The sequence below is a fragment of the Hylobates moloch genome, unplaced genomic scaffold (assembly GCF_009828535.3).
Source record: "Hylobates moloch isolate HMO894 unplaced genomic scaffold, HMol_V3 SCAFFOLD_16, whole genome shotgun sequence".
Taxonomy (NCBI): domain Eukaryota; kingdom Metazoa; phylum Chordata; class Mammalia; order Primates; family Hylobatidae; genus Hylobates; species Hylobates moloch.
This window is the reverse complement of record NW_026652291.1, coordinates 75,964,220-75,982,271: the sequence shown is the minus strand read 5'-3', so window position 1 is coordinate 75,982,271 and position 18,052 is coordinate 75,964,220. Positions and strand designations below refer to the sequence as shown.

The following is an 18,052-nucleotide window of genomic DNA, read 5'->3' as shown; positions in this document are numbered from 1 at the left end:
GGTAAAGTCTCTATCTAACAGATTCAATTATAGGGTAGTATTTTGTGTAACATAGTCATGTTCTAATTTGTTGATATAGGCAGGGTCCCTGAAAGGGAATAATAAAGCCCAACAGATACCTTTTCTTATTCCTATCTTTGTGATAGATTTTCCAAATAAGACATGTATTTGTTCATGTGCTCTTTGTCCAGCATTTGCAGAGACAACAAATTTAACTAAATTTAGTACCCTTCTTTTTATTAAGAATTAGGAATAAATTATTTCTCTGCTACTTTGGTGTCTCTATGTATTTGGGAAGTATAAAACAAAAGGAAAATAATTGTGGAATGAGTTTAGTTAGGAAGAGGTTTTTAGATGAGGTGAATCTCGAAATGAACAGGCTTTGGTCCTTATTTCTATTTGTCTTGAACTTGGTTGTCTGGATAGGGAAAGTGTTGATCTGTAAAGTTACCCAGTTTAGCCATGGTCTCGACAATGGACAAGGAAGGCATTTGTAGCTCTCATTTTCATGAACTGTACTTAAAACTCCAGCTTCATTCCTGAAAATTTTAAGACTTATGGTGAGTGATGGACATGAACACAACATTTGAACTGAGTATTAGCTGTATTGGATGATCTATTACTTTGCGCAGGGTTGTACATAGATTTAGTGTTCTGTTCTGTTACCTTGCTTTGACTTAACATCCTGGAACAATGTCAAGGGGATACATTATTCATTTGAAGAAAAAATGTCAGCTGAACCTTCCCTTAGATTTGTTCAGATTTCAGATAAGGAACTTGGAAGTACTGATTCTTGGCAAACTTCTCAGTTTATTTATGCCTCTCAACATGTGTGTGCACACATTAAATTTGACATTCAGTACATTTGCTTAAGGAAACAACGACATACCAAATGAGGGACTTTTTACAACTTACAAAATCACTGGTTTATACTATTCAAAAATGTCTTGGAAGACAAAGAAAGTCTGAGCAACTGATCCAAATTAAAGGATACTAAAGAAACATTACCACTAATGCCAATGTGTGATCATGGACAAAATGCGAATGTCAGAGAAAAATTTTGCTTTAGAAGCCATTATTAGACAATTGGGGAAATATGAATATGGTCTCTTTCTATATGATAATGGCATTATATCAGTGTTAAATTTCATGAGTTTAGTAATTGGAGCTATATAAGAAATTTTTTTGTTCTTAGGAGATATACACTGAAGTATTTTGGGCAGAAGGTCATAGTATCTCCAACTTAATCTAGAAAAGTTCAGCAAAAAATGTGTATATAAATGGAGAGAGAGAATGATAATGCAGATGTGTTAAAATGCTAACAATTGGTGAATCTAGGTGATGGATATATAGGAGTTTATTCCACTCTTCCTACTGTCTTTATGTTTGAAATATTTTTAAAATGAAAATTTTAAAAGGTTAGATTACTCTTTCAAGAGACAGGGTGCTGTCTTATGAGAAATATCATGGGCTTATATATTTTCAGTTTGCACAGAATTTATGAGGCTATTTGTAGAGACATATGTGTGTTATGGTGCCATTTATAGCATTGTGTCTTACCAAAAACATCCATCTTTTCAAGTTAACTTATCCCAACCATTTCCAATGATCAGAGCACGTTGTTTTGTTTTGTTTTGTTTTTTGTTTTTGTTTTTTTTAAACTAGGACTATGACTTTAGGGGCCTAGACAAGTGTTTTTGTTAAGTGAATAAGCCATATGAAAATAAAGGCTCCTGAGCAGACAGTTACTCTATTTTTCATATAGAAAATGACTTTGATCTAGGAATTTTGGTTTAAACTAGTTGTAAGAATCACAGTGAAGGGATATGGGAAATGTAGAAGACAGATTTTTACAGTGTCAAAAAGCCCTTTAAACTTGACTTTAAGAGCCCACCTTTTAATTTATGTTTAAACAAATCATAATTAGTAAATTTGCATGTGTTCACTTGGAATGTATTTCCTCTACTGCACCATTATATTTTCAGAATTAAAAAAGTCACCTTTGTAGTTCAGTTTAAAGCAAATAAATATGGTCATTCAAGTTTAGAAAGTACTGATTCAAACAGTGTTGTTTTTAATTGTTTGATTTTTAAAATTAAAACTAAAATAATTAATAAAACACTAAACCAAACTATTAGTATAATCATGAAGTCTTTAAATTGCATTAAAACATAACTTTCAAAATTACCAATGTCTTCTTTTACACATTCTCATTCTTTTTTGCTTCTTACTGTTTACTACATTGAGATAATTCACACGTTTCAACCATCTGGGAAACATTTAATAATTATTTGCTTAATGAAAGAAAATTAAAAATACAGAAAGAAGGGAGAAGAATTTTAAACATGCTGCTGCCTGAATTCCCTTAGGATCACTCTTACATGTAAAAGTGGTTCAGCACTTATTTTCAAGAAGTCTGTAAGTATGTCTGGCCAGTCACTATATCTGAAATATTAAACAAACAAACAAACAAACAAACAGATGAAATGTATTGCTGAGTCTACCCAGGATCAGTTTGATCTGAGTCTACCCAGGATAAGTTGGATTTATACAGCATTTGGATTTAATAAATTGCTGCTATTTTATGTATAGTATCAAATTAATCCCTTAGAGTGAAATTTTTACTTATTAACTTTTAATTAGTTTTAGTCAGTGTATTAACATGGAAATAAAAGAATACAAAGTAATTTTAATTGTTTGATTTTTATCACTAATGATTGAAAGACCAATGAGAAACTTCTGACACTTTATTCATTTTCCAGTGGAATAAACAAGAATTACTTAGGTTGAGAGAAAAACTTTATTTTTGTATTTTTATATTTCTGCTTTATCAAAATTAAAGAAATGAAATTTTGAAGTTGGATATAGGGACTTGCCTATCTATGTGTGTGGGCACACGTATATGCTATTATTTTTACTTGTAAAAATCTTTTGTTGGCCAAGTGCGGTGGCTTATGCCTGTAATCCGAGTGTTTTGGGAAGGCTGAGGCAGGAAGATCACTTGAGTCCAGGAGTTGGAGACTAGCCTGGGCAACATAGTGAGACCCTCATCTCTAAAACAATTATTTTAAATTAGCTGGGCATGGTGGTCCGTACCTGTAGTCCTGCTGCTCAGAAGGCGGAGGTGGGAGGATTGCTGGAGCCCAGGAGTTTGAGGTGAATCATGATTGTGCCACTTGAACCATGATCATGCCACTGCATTCCAGCTTAGGTGATAGAGTGAGACCTTGTCTCTTAAAAAAAAATCTCTGTTTTTTAAAAACTTCCTTATTTTATGACTTTCAAGTTTTTTTGTTTGTTTGTTTTTTTGTTTTTTTTTGAGACAGAGTCTTGCTCTGTCGCCCATGCTGGAGTGCAGTGGTGCCATCTCGGCTTATTGCAGCCTCTGCTTCCCAGGTTAAGGCAGTTCTCATCTCCAGAGTAGCTGGGATTATAGGCATGCGCCACCATGCCTGGCTAATTTTTGTATTTTTAGTAGAGACAAGAGTTTCACCATGTTGCTGAGGCTGATCTTGAACTCCTGAACTCAAGCAGTCTGCCCGCCTCAGCCTCCCAAAGTGTTGGGATTACACGTGTGAGCCACCGCAACCAGCCTAGAGATAGGGTCTTGCTGTTTCCCAGGCTGAACTCAAACTTCTGGGCTTAAGTGATTCTCCCACCTTAGCCTCCTGAATAACTGGGACTATAGATGTGTGCCACCATGCTGACTGGACTAGTGAAAATCTTAATGTTTAAGGAATGTGGCTGGAGAGCTGCCTTTACACTTGCTTTGGAAGATTTCTTTAGGTTTGGTTATATTTGTCTGAAAAACAATGGATGCTATACTAAAACTGCTATTAGTGATTTTAAAAAAATGCTAATTTGAGCCTGGTGCGGTGGCTCACGCCTGTAATCCCAGCACTTTGGGAGGTTCAGGTGGGTGGATTGCCTGAGCTCAGGAGTTCAAGACCAGCCTGGGCAACATGGTGAAACCCCATCTCTACTAAAATACAAAAAAGTTAGCCGGAGCCTGTAATCCCAGCTACTCAGGAGGCTGAGGCACAAGAATTGCTTGAACCCAGGAGACAGAGGTTGCAGTGAGCTGAGATCCTTCCACTGCACTCCAGCCTGAGTGACAGAGCAAGACTCTGTCTCCAAAAAAAAAAAGCTAATTTGTCTAAGTAATATTGGAATTTTGAAATATTGAAGTAGGCTGGGCGCGATGGCTCACGCCTGTTATTCCAGCACTTTGGGAGGCTGAGGCAGGTGGATCACATGAGGTCAGGAGTTCAAGACTAGCCTAGTGAACATGGCGAAACCCCCTCTCTACTAATGTTGTAGGAATCAGGAGACTGGAGAGACTAGTAGGTAGAACAGGAGGGTTTTATTGAGTGCACTCAGATCCAGTGGATTAACATCTGAAGACTGGGCCCCGAACAAAGACAGGGCTTGGCTTATATACACACTTTTGAAAGGGGGTTAACTAGTTTGAAACAAGCTTACAGTGGCGTGAAGCGTAGTGGCATGAAAGCTCACGTACAGAGGCAGAACGAAGGCAGTTAATTGAACTGTGACAGGTTCATAACTCAGGCTTATGTGTGACTCTTGCTATGTGGCCCAGATGGCTGTTATTTAGCTTTGCTCAAGAGAGCCTTTCACGGGCTTATCTCATAACCTTCGCTATGGTGCCTAGATGGTTGCAATCCAGGCCCGCTCAGGCATGTCTCATGACCTTCGCTGTGCTGCTCAGATAAAACAGACCACTTGAAGTTGCTAGTTATAGAAAACAGGAATCTGTAAACTCATAGGTTTACTCATATCATAAGAGAAAGGAAAATTTGTTTCTCTTTTCCCTGTGTTTGAGGGATTGCTGGGAGGGTCTCCAGAGCACATTCCTTTGAGCCCTGGCTTCTTGGATAATGTTATCGATACTTTGCCTGGGTCTGGGCTTTGCCTGTTACTGCCTTTGGGATGAGTTAGCCTAATACCTAAAGGTTATTTCCTTCTCTTTTTAATTTTGTTTTTCTTTATTTGTTTAATTTCCTGCCTCACTAAAAATACAAAAAATTAGCTGGGCCTGGTGGCAGGCGCCTGTAGTCCCAGCTACTTGGGAGGTTGAGGCAGGAGAATTGCTTGAACCCAATAGGCAGAGGTTGCAGTGAGCCAAGATCACGCCATTGCACCACAGCCTAGGTGACAGAGCGAGACTCTGTCTTAAGAAGAAATATCGAAGTAGTTTCTGTATCTTTTATCTTTTAAATTTAAATTTGTGTGGTAGCCAACTATAATATTGTGGGTGTAATAATTCAGCAGCATTTCTATGCTTTCTTATTGTTTTTAGCTGGGCAGATGCTCAAACTCAAATCCAAAACATTGCTGCATCTTTTGACCAGGAGGCAGCTGCCATTCTTATGGCCCGGCTAGCAATATATAGAGCAGAAACAGAAGAAGGTCCAGATGTGCTTAGGTGGCTGGACAGACAGCTCATTCGACTGGTAAGAAATAAACACTGTGCTTTTCTAAATCTGTATGCTTTCATTTATAGTAGATGTTTGTTGCAGATAATCTCTTTCAAAGTACTTAACAGTGTATCTGAAATACTGTATGAGAAACTCCTATTCAGATTACTGAGACAGTAGCACAGTAATGAATAGTAGAACTCATTAACTCTTCCTGTAAACTAGATTGCCTTTTTTCCTTAAAATGTAAGAGTGACAATTATGTAACCTATTATTTTTCTATTCTTATTGGCTGGAATGAGGTTAGTTCCAAATTTAATTCTATATTATTGTAACCATTTTTATTGGCTTTTTACATATTTCTTCATTGCTGTGGCTTTAGTTTTTTACTTTCATTTTAATGGAACTATTATATATGCATCTTTTAAAAGAAATTAGGCCAGAAATTGTGGCTAATGGTAGTAATCCCAGCATTTTGGACCAGGAGTTCAAGATCAGCCTGGGCAACATGGCGAAACCCCTGTCTCTACAAAAAAAATCAGCCAGGCATGGTGCTGTGTGCCTGTAGTCCCACCTACTCCAGAGGCTGAGGCGAGAGGATCACTTGAGCCCAGGAGGTTTGAGGCTGCAGTGAGCTGTGATTGTGCTGCTGCATTCCAGCCTGGGTAACAGGGTGAGACCCTGTGTCAAAAAAGAAATGAACCGGGGTAGAAAAGTTAGGCATATTAACATGCAAAATATAGACAAGTCTGTATTATCTGGTTCTAGATTACCAAGTCGTGTGCTAATAAAGTTATTAGTAGTGTTGATTTACTTAGGTTTTTAACATGCCAGAACACCATTACTGTACTTGCATTGTGACATAGAGCACTTGATTAAGCTTAGTTCCTTTTTTTTTTTTTTTTTTTTTTTTTTTTTTGAGACAGGGTCTCACTCTGTCACCCAGGCTGGAGTTCAGTGAGATGATCATGGCTCATCATAGCCTTGACTTCCCCTGCTCAAGTGATCCTCCCACTTCAGCCTCCTGAGTAGCTGGGACTACAGGCACACACCACCGCACCTGGCACATTTAAAATTTTTTTGTAGAGATAGAGTCTCCTTATGTTGCCCAAGGTGGTCTGGAACTCCTGGGTTTAAGTGACTCTCCCTCATTCTCCCAAAGTGTTGGGATTACAGGCATGAGCCACCATCACCATACCTGGCTAATTAAAAAAAAATTTTGTTGAGACTGGGTCTCACTATTTTGCTCAAGGTAGTCTCAAACTGCTGTGCTCAAGCACCCCTCCCATGTTGGTCTCCCAGAGTGTTGGGATTTTACAAGCATGAGCCACCATACCTGGCTAAGCTCAGTTCTTAATGCTCCATTTTTACTTAGCAACCTCTGGCTTATTAATTCTTTGAAGGTACTTCTTTATGCACTCTTTAGCTTAAGCACCCTGTTGAGAACTCTATTTGCTAAGCTGACAAATTTCTGTGTCAGTGGCTTTTGTGTTGTTGGTGTAGGCTTTCGTGTAATTTTAAAAATTCTTGAGTGAACTAGACTTGTTTTTAAAAGTTAGCCATTTTTTGGAGCTTGCAGTGAGCCGAGATCGCGCCACTGCACTCCAGCCTGGGCGACAGAGCAAGACTTCGTCTCAAAAAAAAAAAAAAAAAAAGTTAGCCATTTTTGTAGCATCATTCAGAACTTTTTTGATTTCACCTCCAAGAGTTTTTTATACTAGTACCTCTTTGAAAAAAGGAGCATTATGACAATATTACCTTTTTAAAAAAAAAAAAACAACAAGAAAGATTAATCCTCTCATAGGGTCCACTATTGATGGGACACTATTGATGGGACACAAATGCCAACACAGTTCCTTCAAGGTGGATCTTTTGTTTCCAGATAGATGTAACATTAAATATATTTTGACCCTGGCTTATTTAGGACAGCAGAAAAGTTTCTCTTTGTAGCAGAAATTTTCCTTGAATTTCACTGTTATTTAGAAATCTGACATGACATCAGTGAAACCTGTTAACTCATCAATCTGTAGAGAATCTGTTATTTTTCAGCTTATTATACACAGATGTCTCCAGCATCACGTGGCATGTCATCAGTGCTTTGACTTACTGTACTGTTTTTAAATGGGACCTTTTCAATTTCTCAGACTTCATCTTTTTTTTTTTTTTTGAGACAGAATTTGGCTCTTGTTGCCCAGGCTAGAGTGCAGTGGCGCAACCTTGGCTCACTGCCACCTCCGCCTCCTGGGTTCACTTGATTCTCCTGCCTCAGCCTCTGGAGCTGCTGGGATTACAGGTGCACACCACCATGCTGGCTAATTTTTTGTATTTTTAGTAGAGATGGGTTTCACCATGTTGGCCAGGCTGGTCTTGAACTCCTGACCTCAGGTGGTCCATGTGCCTCGGCCTCCCAAAGTGCTGGGATTACAGGCGTGAGCTACTGCACCTGGCCTCAGACAGCGTCTTGTCCTAGCATTTTCACTTACTGTGATTTTACATATTGGCAATATTCTTTTCTCAACAACTGTGTGACTTTTCTAGGTAATAAGCTGTACTCTGAAGTAGCTTGCTTCCTTAGTTTTTTTCACTAATTGTGACTTTGTCTCAACAAATCCTTCATTGTTTAGAGATTCTAAAAGCTGCTTGATGTAATCGGCACCTTTTGCTTGTCAAACGGCTGTGATTCGTAGTAAAGGGCTTTTTCCATTTTGCCAGAGGTATTGCTGAATTTGTAGGTTGTCACATATGACACAAAATTGAATAGTACAACTTGGATTACTGTCCCATGTAAAACCTACTGATTTTCCTTGTAAAGGTGGATTTTTTTTGTATGTCCCTTGTTGCATGAATACACTGAAATGACTCAGATGATTGTAATTCTTCAGAATTGTCAGGATTCTCTGGAGACTTATGTCTAGAATTGTTCTCTTTTATATCTTTTATCTCATCTCAATTTTGAGATTGTTTTTTAATTTTTTTTTTTCAACTTTTAAGTTCAGGCATACAATGCAGGATGTGCAGGGTTTTTGTATAGGTAAACGTGTGCCATGGTGGTTTACTGCACAGATATCCCATCACCCAGGTATTATAGGCCAGCATCTATTAGCTATTCTTCCCAATGCTCTCCCTCCCCTCACTCCCCACAGGTGCCTAGTGTGTTGTTGCCCCCCATGTGTCCATGTGTTCTCATCAGTCAGCTCCCACTTGTAAGTCAGAGCATGCGGTGTTTGCTTTTCTATTCCTGTCTTAGTTTGCTGAAGATAATGGCTTCTAACTTCGTCTGTGTCCCTGCAAAGGACATGATCTGGTTCTATTTTTTTTTTTTTTTCGAGACGGAGTCTCACCTTGTCGCCCAGGCTGGAGTGCAGTGGCATGATCTCGGCTCACTGCAACCTCCTCCTGCAGGTTCAAGCAATCCTCCTGTCTCAGCCTCCCAAGTAGCTGGGATAACAGGTGTGTGCCACCACACCCAGGTGATTTTTTTTGTATTTTTAGTAGAGACAGGGTTTCACCATGTTGGTCAGGCTGGTCTCGAACTCCTGGCCTTAAGTGATCTGCCTGCCTTGGCCTCCCGAGTGCTGGGATTACAGGTATGAACCATCACGCCCGGCTAATCTTGTTCCTTCTTATGGCTGCATAGTATTTCATGCTGTATATGTACCACATTTTCTTTATCCAGTCTATTATTGATGGGCATTTAGGTTGATTCCATGACTTTGTCTCACACCTCAATTTCAAAAATTGCCACGTTGTTTGACATGTTTGTAAAACATAAGCACTAATGTAAAACAGAAGGGCTGAGTAATTAATTAAACGAGACAACTGCAAAAAGTACAAAATTACGTAAACCTCACAATGTACTTTACTTCTAATCTACACATTCTACATTCTGCAGCATTTACAACAGCAGCAGGGCAGTTGGGGCTAGAGACCAGATTAGTCTTGTGACCCCATTTTATGATAATGACTGAAGGAGGCAAGGGCTTACCTGTCATTTTAAAGGTGTCCAAAACAGATATGGTGCAGCACCAATTTGGCTCTGTAATGCACACTGTCTCCAAAACAGTACACAAAAAATGATGTTTCTTTTTAATTAAAGTTACTCTAGTAAGTCATCAAGGAAAAGAAAACACTTATATTACTATGCTAAATTGAGGGAAAGAAATTTATTAGTATAATTTCCTAGATTTTTGATTAGGAAAAAACTTACAAAAGTTTTAATACCTAAACAGTATTAACTTTTTCTCTATTTGTGTTGCTGTTGTTGTAATAGCTAAAAATTCAGCAGTGAAGTTATCAGTACAAGAAAATGAGGCTATCATAGAATAGCTACTGAAACTAAAGTGCATTATCACCTAAGTCATTTATCACATAAGATACTGGTATCCACACATGATTTACTGCCTCTATTGTCAGTCCCTTGTTCGGATCCATTGTGCATCCAACTTCAGGGATCTGTTCATCTCTTTCTTTCTTTCTTTTTTCCTTTCTTTCCTTCTTTTGAGATGGGATCTTGCTATATTACTTACCCAGGCTGGTCTTGAACTCCTGGGCTCAAGTGGTCCTCCCACCTCAGCCTCCCAAGGAACAGGAACTACAGGCCTGTGCCACTGCTCTCAGCTTCCTTTTTGACTCCTGGCCTTTTCTGTTTCACGACTTAAAATTGATGGCTGATTCATCTTTGACCTTTGGTTTGCCCATCAACCACTAATTGTGTTCTCCCTTCAGCTGCATTGCTAGCCATCCTGGGTAAACACTTCATCTAATCAGACTTGGCTCAGGAAATCTTCTCTTAAGATTACTGGGACTTCCCCTTCAAACCAGGTTTTCTCTTCCTGCACCAATGGGATGAAACACTTTAGCTTTACTGTTTTTACAGATACCGCTTTTGTCATTACCATTTTCTTATAAAGGTTAGGCATTGACCCCTAGGGTCCTTTTATGTGGCTGCCTTTATGCATTAATAATTACTGAATTAAAGAAGGAATTAGCCTTTTTGTAAGGGATGTTATTTTCCTCAAGAAAATCATTACTGTTGCTTTATCTGCCCAGTTTTATTACTTCTGAATAACTCAAATAATGGGTCTTGGATATACCTTCTTTATGCTTCAGTCTATTTTCCATTGGTATTAGTGTTTTGGTTGGGTTGTAAATAAGGACTGCTCCTCGTGACTCAAGTAGTTGATACTAGAGGATTTTACAGGTGTTCAAAAAATTGTTTTTGGCCGGGCATGGTCGCTCACGCCTGTAATTCCAGCACTTTGGGAGGCCGAGGCGGGTGGATCACGAGGTCAGGAGATCGAGACCATCCTGGCTAACACGGTGAAACCCCGTCTCTACTAAAAATACAAAAAATTAGCCGGGTGTGGTGGCGGGTGCCTGAGGCAGGAGAATGGCGTGAACCCGGGAGGTGGAGCTTGCAGTGAGCCGAGATCGTGCCACTGCACTCCAGCCTGGGTGACAGAGCGAGACTCTGTCACAAAAAAATATGTATATATTTATACAGTTTTTTTCTTTTTCGAGACAGGATCTTGCTGTGTCTCCCAGGCTGGCTTGCAGTGGCACGATCATGGCTTACAGAGTAGCCTCAACCTCCTAGGCTCAAGCAATCCTCCTACCACAGCCTCTTGAGTAGCTGGGACTATATATTTTAAAATTTTATAGTATGCTCTTTTTGCCCAAGGGCTCAAATCCTGGATCATGGGATCCTCCTGTTTGGCTCCCAATTTGGAGACAGAGTTTTGCTCTGCCACCCAGGCTGGAGTCCAGTGGTGCGATCTCAGCTCACTGCAACCTCTGCCTCCCGGATTCAAGCAATTCTTTTGCCTCAGCCTCCCAAGTAGCTGGGATTACAGGCGCACACCACCATGCCTGGCTTATTTTTGTATTTTTAGTAGAGATGGGGTTTCACCATGTTGGCCAGGCTGGTCTCGAACTCCTGACCTTGTGATCCGCCCACCTCGGCCTCCCAAAGTGCTGGGATTACGGGTGTGAGCCACTGCGCCCGGCCAAAATTTTTTTTTTTTTTTTTTTTTTTAATAGAGATGGTTGTCTTGCTATATTGTTCAGGGTGGTCTCAAACTCCTAGGCACAATCTTCCCACCTTGGCCTCCCAAAGTGCTGGAATTACAGGCGTCAGTCACTGTGCCAGCCTTTTTGGTGTTTCAGGGCACATGTTGAGCTTTTTTGTTGTTATCTAAGAGCTCTTTATTTGTTGTGAGAGACACTTAGTTAAAAAATATCCAAATATTTTAAGGTGAGTTATTAATTACATTGGGGCAATGTGGTGTTTGTTTCGGAAATTTAGATGTTTTTTCTTTGATTTTGTATCTTGGTAAGTCTATAAGTAATATTATAATTTTATTCTTTCTCAAGTATCTGCTTCCTGATGATTGGTAACTTCTTGTAAATAGAATATTTATAGGCAACAGTGTTAGCTCTTATTCCAGGAATTAAATTACTAACACATTTTATTTTATTTAGTGTCAGAAATTTGGAGAATATCATAAAGATGACCCAAGTTCCTTCAGATTTTCAGAAACTTTCTCCCTTTATCCACAGGTAAGTAGGTAAAAGGTCCATATTCTTTTCTTTTTTTTTTTTTTTTTCTTTTTTAGAGACAGGCTGTCACTGTGTCACCCATGCTAAAGTGTAGTGGCTCCATCATAGCTCACTGTAACCTGGAACTCCGGGGCTTAGTCAGCCTCCTGAGTAGCTAGGACTACAGGTGTGTATCACCATGCCCAGCTAATTTTTTTTTTTTTTTTTTTGGTAGGGATGGTTTCCTGCTATGTTGCCCAGGCTGGTCTTGAACTCTTAGCCTCAAGCAGTCCTTCTGCCTTGGCCTCCCAAAGTGCTAAGATTGCCACATCCAGCCAGACCCATATTCTTTTCTTGTGTGGCCAGTAGCATTGAGCCTTATTTTTCTTTTTTTATTGCTCTTTTTATAGTACCTATTTTATTGGGTTATTCGTTTTGTTAGGTAAGTTTTGGGATAGCTAAGAAATTAATACTGTGCTATGAGTAGTTGATAAAAAGTATATAGTATTTTTATATTGGCCTTGCAGATAGTCATTTATTTGTGGTGAATAGAGACTTACACTGGAACCCTGCAGTGGGTAGAATTAGATGTAAGGCTGGTTGGTTTTCCATTTGACGTAGGGGGACCTAATTATAGTGGTACCAGAAGGACTTCATCTGAGGTCATTTTACCAGTTAGCTAGTCTTGCAGTATAGTATCATCACCTGAGAACAATTTTATGGGGCCACACCAGATAGATAGAAAATAAACCTATTTGATTTACCTTACAGAATATTTTCCACCTCGAGCAGTAGAATCTATCCCTCCATCCTCCTGTTGATTTGATAGATATTTTTAAGTCTGTGTGTTTAGAGTGCTATGTGCAAGGAACTTTAGGAGGATACAGGTGACTGACATGGATCCCTCTTACAAGGAGCTTTTAGTCTAAAGGGTGAGATGTGAAATACACATAAACAACATAGAACAGAAAGTGAGAAATATACAGAATTTAAAGGAAACTTAAAGGAGTCCTTCCAAATGGATGATTTTATATATCTTTTGAAGGAGGAGGTGGCCTTTTAGCTTAACTTGGAAGGATGATTAATATTGAGATGTGGAAATTCATATTTTTGCCCATGAGAACTTTGTATAAAGCATCAGCTTTCTTTTTCAGAGCTGCTGTTTTTTGTTTTTTTGTTTTGAGGATCCTTTATTTTTGATTGATCTATAACCCAGAAACTCCATGCTTACAGAGGAGAGACTTCCCTAAAACCTCTGGTGAGATCTTGGAGAACCAGGAAAAGGCAAGGTCTGCTTGTCTTAAGGCATGTAAAATTCTTTGTTTTGTCATTTTTGTAGCAGAAACTAATAGGAAAGTGATTGAGGACATCAGCCTAAGTATTTGACTAAATTCTGCACACTTTCTTTCTCTTCTCTCCCTGCCTCAAGCCTTCTTCTTGGGCTTTTAGATCTTTAGAGAGATCTGGACATTTTCATCTTTCTCCCTTTCCTGGAAATAGGAAGCAGAGGACCCTGGAATACCTTTTGTCTTGGGTTTTCAAAGTCCGATAATCTTCTAAAAGATGGCATAGACCAAATTTAAGGGAAGTCGTCATCCCCAAAATATTACCTAACATTTACCAGTTGGTCATTTCTGTGAGTAAACAAGAATGACTGAAGTAGTAAGGGATGCAAGAGCCTCTCAATGAATTATGGATCCTGAAAACAGAATAGGAATCAGAATTTCAGTGAATGACATGTTGGGAGAAAGCTGTTGAGTGAGTCCCAGGCAGGAGCAACATATAGGTGCTTAAGACCTGAGGGTTGGAGGAATTTAAGAGAAGTGACTAAAGACAAGTGGGAATACTTTCTGGCTGATGCTAATCAGTTTAGCGAAGACCCAGTGTAACTGTCCATTATTCAGGCCTAACTCTCCCTCTTTTTGATTTTTTTCATGTGAGGAGTAGGTGGAGGGGAAGAAAGTGAAAGGAGAAAGAAGCAGTGAAACAAAATCTGGAGAATGTTTCTTAGGTATAGGGAAAACATTAAATATTAAGAAATTATATGGGTATATATGTGGTTTCTTTTTTTAAACCAGTGTAGACCCTTCCCAGTACAATTTTTAAGTCATGGTATTAGTTCTCATGTTGCTAACAGACATACCCAGGACTGGGTAATTTATAAAGGAAAGAGGTTTGTTTATTTATTTATTTATTTTTGAGACAGAGCCTCACTCTGTCACCCAGGCTGGAGTGCAGTGACACGATCTCAGCTCACTGCAGCCTCTGCCTCCTTGGTTCAAGCAATTCTTGTGCCTCAGCCTCCCGAGTAGCTGAGATTACAAGCGCATGCCACCACACCTGGCTAATCATTTTTTGTATTTTTAGTAGAGACGGGGTTTCACCATGTTGGCCAGGCTGGTCTTGAACTCCCAACCTCGGGTGATCTACCTACTTCGGCCTCCCAGAGTGCTAGGATTACAAGCATGAGCCACCATGCCCAGCCAAGAGGCTTAATTGACTCACAGTTCCACGTGGCTGGGGAGGACTCAGAATCATGGCGGAAAGCGAAGGGGAAGCAAGACACATCTTACGTGGCAGCAGGCAGGAGAGCATGTGCAGGGGAACTCCTATTTATAAAACCATCAGATCTCCTGAGACTTACTACCACGAGAACAGTATGGGGGAAACTGCCCCCTGACATGATTCAGTTCTCTCCACCTGGCCCTGCCTTAACAAGTAAACTTGAATTGACAATTCAAGGTGAGATTTGGGTGGGGACATAGCCAAATCATATCAGCCATATAAAAAGTAGAAACTCTGTAATTTATTTTTATATCTTCTTAGAATCTTTGGTGTTGGTAATGAGTAGTAATAAAAAAGCCCAAAAATATGGTCAGAGGGGTGAGGATTAAAAACAAAGAATGGTCATAGTTTACTACCTGGCATCAGCCTCTGAATAACTTAGATTTGCACAAGGGGTTTTTGTCTTTTTGTTTTTTTTCCTTTTAAATACAAAGTCTTGTTATGCTGCCTAGACTGGTCTCCAACTCCTGGGCCTCAAGCCATCCCAGAGTGTTGGGATTACAGGTGTGAGCCACCATGCCCGGCCATCCTTTTCTTACTTCAACTTAAAAAATTTTTTTTCTTGTAGAATTTTATTTTTAGGCAGCTGATAAATTTTGTGAATAGGATTCCTTTCTGAGGGATATAAATTAGAACATTCTTATAATAACATGTTTTGTTATGTTGTTAATAGTTTGTAATCAAATGTTTTTGCTAATAGTAAACACCTGTTGTAATATTAAAATCAGTAACAACTATCTCACATGTTTATCTTACAGTTTATGTTTCATTTAAGAAGATCTTCTTTCCTGCAAGTTTTTAACAATAGTCCTGATGAGAGTTCATATTATCGTCACCATTTTATGCGTCAAGATCTGACTCAGTCTCTAATTATGATTCAGCCTATCCTGTATGCATATTCTTTTAGTGGACCACCAGAGGTAAGAGGGAAAGAAAAAAATAAATTGGTATTGTTACTGCAATGTGTGGCATGAAAAAAGTGAAAATAACTAAAACAATACATATAGTTACTAAATATAAGAATTTAACTAAAAGAATGGACATCTCAACCTATTTATGTATTCACTTAAAATATTTATGAATGTTTACTATATGCTAGATACCATGTAGGCTATATTAGAAGGTTGTTAAATTTCTTTTTTAAAGGAGATGGAAGAGACTTTCAGATCCTTTTGTCCAGCCATTTGGTTAATCAAATCCTCCAAAGCATATGATTATTCTTTATGTCTTTAACAATGTCCAGAAGTGATTATGGTTTGTAGGCTGTAGCTTATTCCAGAGTTTAGTGTCTGTGACAGTTATGACATTCTGTCTAAACAAAGTCTCTTGTTTTAATCTCATTTTCCTTTGTTTTTTTGAGAACATAAAAAAATAGTTGATTATAAAGACATATGCTTAGAAGATTGATAAAGTTATCCATTTAACCTTCTTAGCAGACTGTCCCACTTATTTTAACCTGTTATCAAATGAACCATTTTTCCATTCTGTAGTTAAAATGGTCTGTTTTACTACTTAAAAGTGTGTAGTTACTGTATTTGAAAATACTTTAGTAAGGTCAATATAAAGAGAATATTTACAATATCTATTGATTAATGATCCCTCATGATGCTATTATTCAGTTTTGTAAAATAATGGGTAAAATATTTTATTTCGTTACAATATTTTTTGTAATTGGTCAAATAGTTTCTATTTTTCTAGGAAAAATATATTTTTAACATGTTGGTTTGGCTATATATATTTTGGCCTTGTATTCTTTGAATCAGGAATATTTTAGAAGTAACTTTTTTTTCTTCTGAGTAATAACGCACATTGTAGACATCTGAAAAATGTAGAATGGTGTTTAGAAGAAAATTGGAATCCCACTATCCCTAGTGCCTGCTCCTATTAAATTTCAACCTTTTCATTTAATCCATGAATCTTATCAGCTTCACTTTCTTAGGGTTTTGCTTTTGGAGTTATCTTCCTTCTGTTCTATATAATTACTTTCTGTCCATCTGAATCATTCTTATTAATTAACATAGAAACCATAACAACACTCATGTTTATAACAAACGGACAAAACACCCCCACCATGACGCATGCTTTCTCTAACTGCCACCCCATTTCTCTGCTCCTGGTGAGAATTGAACTCAAAAAAGTTATTTGTTGTTTATACTTTTTCGCCTCACATTGTCTTCTCAACCTATATAAGTAAGACTTTTGTCCCTAACATTATATTGAAATGGCTCTTATAAAGACCACCAATATCCTACATCTCACCAGAGCTCTCAACAGTATTTACCTAGTCCTCACTAGTACTCAGCCCCTGAAAACCTTTTGCCCTGGGCTTCTGTGACACCTGCTATACCTTCCTGGTTTTCCTTACTCGCTCACCATTCTTTCTCAGTCTTTTGCTAGCTTTTCTCTTTCAGACCTCTTAAGTGTTGACATGCTTAAGGGATCAATCTTCTGGCTTTCCCTGTCTTCCCTCTCAGTGATATAGTCTAATCCCATTGCTTTAATTACCATCTTTGTGCATGTGACACCTAAGTTTGTGTCATCAGTTCAGGCCACTCCCTTTCATTTCATATGCGGAACTGTTTTCCCGCGTGCTCCGAATTCTTTCTATCCCAGGCCTTTCCCCTTTCATTTCATCTGCGGAACTATTTTCCCGCGTGCTCCGAATTCGCTCCATCCCGGTCCTTTCCCCTTTCATTTCATCTGCGGAACTGTTTCCCCACATGCTCCGAATTCGCCCTATCCCAGGCCTTTCCCCATTCATTTCATCTGCGGAACTATTTTCCCATGTGCCCCGAATTCGCTCTATCCCAGGCCTTTCCCTATTTAGGCTTAGGAGTTATCCTTGAATTCTTCTTGACTTGACTCTAGTTTTAAATTGTTTGTTACCTCAGCTTAAAGGGATTCCTTAAAAAATTAAAATATACTATAAGAATTCATAATAGCAAGGGATTTTAAGTAATAAAATATAAATTTCAAATTTAGGCCATGTGTGATGGCCTAAATTTCAAATTTCGTGCTGAGCCTGTAATCTCAGCCTTTGGGAGGCTGAGGCAGGAGGATCACTTCAGCCCAGGAATTTGAGACCAGCCTAGGAAGCTTAGTGAGACCCCATCTCTACAAAAGAAAAATGAAAAAATTAGCTGGACATGGTGTTACACACCTGTAGTCCCAGCTACTCGGGGGTCTGAGTTGGGAGGATTGCTGGAGCCTGGGAGTTTGAGGCTGCAGTGAGCTGAGATCGTGCCACTGCACACCAGCCTAGGTGACAGAGCAAGACCCTTCTCCAAAAAAATAAATAAATAAATAAAAGAAACTTGGAAAATAACCTGGAAACATCTATTTTATATTATTAAGTAGTTTGTTTTTCCTTTTTCCTCATTTCTCATTGTTTTCTTTATGTTAGCCGGTTCTTCTTGATAGCAGTAGCATTCTTGCAGATCGTATTCTTCTCATGGACACATTCTTCCAGATTTTGATTTATCATGGTGAGGTAAGATTTCAATAGTATTTAA

General features: G+C 38.7%; 1 protein-coding gene across 2 annotated transcripts in view; it reads left to right on the top strand.

Annotated features, from left to right (window-relative positions):
- SEC23A (SEC23 homolog A, COPII coat complex component) overlaps positions 1 to 18,052 on the top strand; it is a 72,963-nt gene that overhangs the window by 44,129 nt on the left and 10,782 nt on the right. For both annotated transcript variants that reach the window (XM_032135150.2, XM_058429545.1), the window contains 4 exons: positions 5,321 to 5,474; positions 11,919 to 11,996; positions 15,299 to 15,460; positions 17,944 to 18,030. In XM_032135150.2, coding sequence (XP_031991041.1) covers positions 5,321 to 5,474; positions 11,919 to 11,996; positions 15,299 to 15,460; positions 17,944 to 18,030 — 481 coding nt within the window. The remainder of the gene's footprint in view (positions 1 to 5,320; positions 5,475 to 11,918; positions 11,997 to 15,298; positions 15,461 to 17,943; positions 18,031 to 18,052) is intronic.